The 3,295-nt window shown below is 37.0% G+C and overlaps 1 protein-coding gene across 1 annotated transcript in view; it reads left to right on the top strand.

The window, feature by feature from the left end:
* ZBTB40 (zinc finger and BTB domain containing 40) overlaps nt 1-3,295 on the top strand; it is a 74,412-nt gene that overhangs the window by 47,907 nt on the left and 23,210 nt on the right. Inside the window, exon 6 of the mRNA XM_003783813.3 lies at nt 2,896-3,088. Within this exon, the coding sequence (XP_003783861.1) occupies nt 2,896-3,088 (193 nt within the window). The remainder of the gene's footprint in view (nt 1-2,895; nt 3,089-3,295) is intronic.

Genomic DNA, 3,295 nt, shown 5'->3' with positions numbered 1-3,295 from the left:
TCATTGTTGTTTGGCGGGCTGGGCTGGATTCGACCCCGCCACCTTAGGTGTATGTGGCTGGTGCCTTAGCCACTTGAGCCACAGGCACCGAGCCAAACATACAGTTTTTTAACTTGGTTTTCTATTTAATTTGTCAATACATTACTATACCTATGACATGGATTTTGATAGTTGTATTGTATCCTGTCTGATGGCCATACCATACATGCTGGATGTTTGTTTGCAGGTTTGTTTTTTTTTTTTAAAGACCAGTCAAGTGCAGTAGTGAGACAAGCGGCAAGAGTAGAACAAGGAGTTCAATCTGTAACTGACCGTGAACAGTCAAGTGAGATCACTCACTACCTTTGGACCAGCCATTGTTTGCAGGTTTTTTGGTATAATTAAGTGATGATGTAGAGCACATCCTTGCCCACAAATCTGTGCATACTTCTTAAATTATTTCCTTAGACAAATTTCTAAGAGGTGGAATTTTGGAATAGAAAGTGTAAAAAATTTCAAGTGTTTGATATATGCTGCTGAACTGCCCTTCAGGAAGGTTGTGCCAATTTACTCTCCCACCAGCCAGCTACTAAAATCCTCATAAAACTGCTGGCATGGCTTCTCAGGACAACTAGGTAACTGTATTTGTTGGTGTTATTGATTTCAACTTTGTGCTAAAAATATTTTTATATCTGGAAAGCAAGAATAGGGATAGAAGCAGCATCAATTCTTAAAACCATGGGAAGTGACTTAAATGTTTTTAGAAACCATTGGTATAATGACTAAGCCCTGGATTTGTAGCGCAGACTGGATCCTAGATTTTATTTGCTCAGTAATCTTATATTGCACATGTATGTGTATATAAGTAAGAGAAGTAACTGTCTGTCTCAAAATTGTATTTTGCAAATTAATTCTGTTTTTCAGAATTTAAGTCCTTTGACTTCTTAGAGAAAGATAATAATACAAAAAAGAAAAGATTAAACTTCTGTTTTTTCCTTAGACTTCAGATTAAGTGTCATTTCAGGCATTCTGTTTAAGTAAATTGCTTGTATCTCTAGAAATTCCTTGTTCCCTCTTTAGTGATTTCATTCAATTACTCATTCAGACCTTTTCCTGATTAGCTAGATTGGATGTGTCCTTTGAACCGTTTCATTATCTTGGCAAAACGGCCTTCATAGGTAGGGCCCAAGCTCAGCTTCATTCTCTGCAGCAAGATAGACCACAGTGTCATTTTCTTCTGTCACTTTCACTTTACTTGATAGAGAAAGCTGAAGCAGAAGAACTTAAATTAGTTATAAATCACAAAAACACTTCTTAAGATTGGGGTTCCACCAGAGCTTCACACTAACAACGTAGGAGTGTAGGGGTGAATGTTGACCCACCACAGTATTTCGACTTCATGTGGAATGGGTACCCTAACAGAACTTTATTTTTCTGTTAAAGATCACTTGCGCCCTAGGAGTTGTGCTAGGCTCGGTAAATAGTACTTTCACTTTACAGAATCCTCGTATCAATTGCACAAGAGTTGGTAATGTTATCTGCTTTTGCAAATTAGGAACATAAGGGTCAGTGAATCCAATAACTTGCCCAAGGTTACAAAGGCAATAAATGTTAGAGCTATGGTTCAAACCAGGTCTCACTGGCTTTCAGCCCATACCTACTCTTAACAGTAATTGACTGCCTCATTTTGCATCAGATTATTGCCTAAAAGCTAAGATTAAGTGGTGAAATCAGTATGGTTTTTAGAGACAAACTCTTAAACTTTAAATTATGATTCATTTAGTATTTAATGGAAATCTATATATTAGACCTTAAACAAAGACAGAGACTCTGTTCGTACTGACAAGGAATATGACAGCTTGACTTATTATATATGTATTCCTTTCATACATATAAAGCCAATTTGGTTTTAAAACTAAATTCATTATTTTAAAATGGAAGTTAATTTGATAATGGCGGCCTCTGGCATACTATCATGATTGATCTGCTTGACTGTTTCTCTTGAGAGCTGGCATTTTCCCAAAGGAAAGCTCAAAATTCAGTGACTGTGGATCTGTAGATTGCATATATTGAAATAATCCCCTGCTTTATCAGTTTCATAGCGCTAAGGGATGCATACTACATTGTAGTCCATTAAGAAATCGTTCTATTCTAATAGGAAAATATCTATAAAATGTCTGTCACGTGTTTTATTTTTCAACCTTTTGCTGGAGCTCTGTGCCCTTTTGACTCAGAAAATCCTCTAGCATGCCAAGGAAGGACGAGTGAGTATAGAAGTGTTGAATTGTGACTGGGACTAATGCATATGGCCGTTGGGAATGAGAGAAATGGATAATAAAGAATTCACAAGAAAAATAATCCAAAAAGGCACTTAAAATCTATTATTTTAGAGTCTACAGACTCTAAATTATCTGGGTACTCAAATTACTATGCAAATATAATGGAAGGAAGTAAAATAGTAGAATTACTCTGAAATTACAACCTCTACCAGTGTCATGAACTACTGAACAGAGATTGAAAAACATTATACCATATTAATTAACTGCCAGACTGTGTCTCTCAATCTTAGTGTCTAAACAAACTAAAGAACTAAGTAAGATACAAGCTACTTTGCTTATCATATAGGCCTAGTTTAAGAATGTTTCCACAAAACACAAGCTGTTTGCAGCAGAGAATATACACAAACCTGCAATTGAGAAAGAAAGATTTTTGCGGAGTTATTTGTTTGGAGAATGTTTTGGATTTTTATTGAAACAAGGAAGAAACTATGAAAACAGAAAATAGTGCTGGAGAACAGCGTAAGAGGACTGGGAAACGGGGCATCTTCGTAATGCCATCTCTGGGTTTTCCGGTGGTGTGTCAGATAAGTTTCGAATTGCCAGTAACTGGTGTCTGGTTGATTGCTTGCCACTGCAGGTGATTCTGAATTGCTGTGAGGGCGGAACACCCAAGGAGACGATAGAAAATTTGTTGCACAGAATGACTGAAGGGAAGACCCTGACTGCTGAGAGTTTGGTAAAACTCCTCCAGGCTGTGAAGAAGACTTTCCCAAACTTGGGCCTTCTACTGGAGAATTTGCAGAAATTGGCCACTTTGCCAAGCACTGCAGGTATTAGTTAATTGTTGACTCTCTGGACTAGAACCACTCCTATAGAAAATAATAGCTTACAACACCCTTTTGGCTCTGTGCTGGGGAGAAAAAATAATGTTAAGAAATGTCACTGCAAAACAGAAACTAGCTGTCACAAATTGGTGATTCTCAGTATTTTTGGAGTTAAAATTTGAAATCTGAGAATGACTGTCTTTTTTTTTTTTT

Source organism: Otolemur garnettii, unplaced genomic scaffold (assembly GCF_000181295.1).
Source record: "Otolemur garnettii isolate 467f Iridium unplaced genomic scaffold, OtoGar3 scaffold00009, whole genome shotgun sequence".
Classification (NCBI taxonomy): Eukaryota; Metazoa; Chordata; class Mammalia; order Primates; family Galagidae; genus Otolemur; species Otolemur garnettii.
The sequence above is the reverse complement of the archived record's forward strand: the minus strand, read 5'-3'. Positions and strand labels throughout refer to the sequence as shown.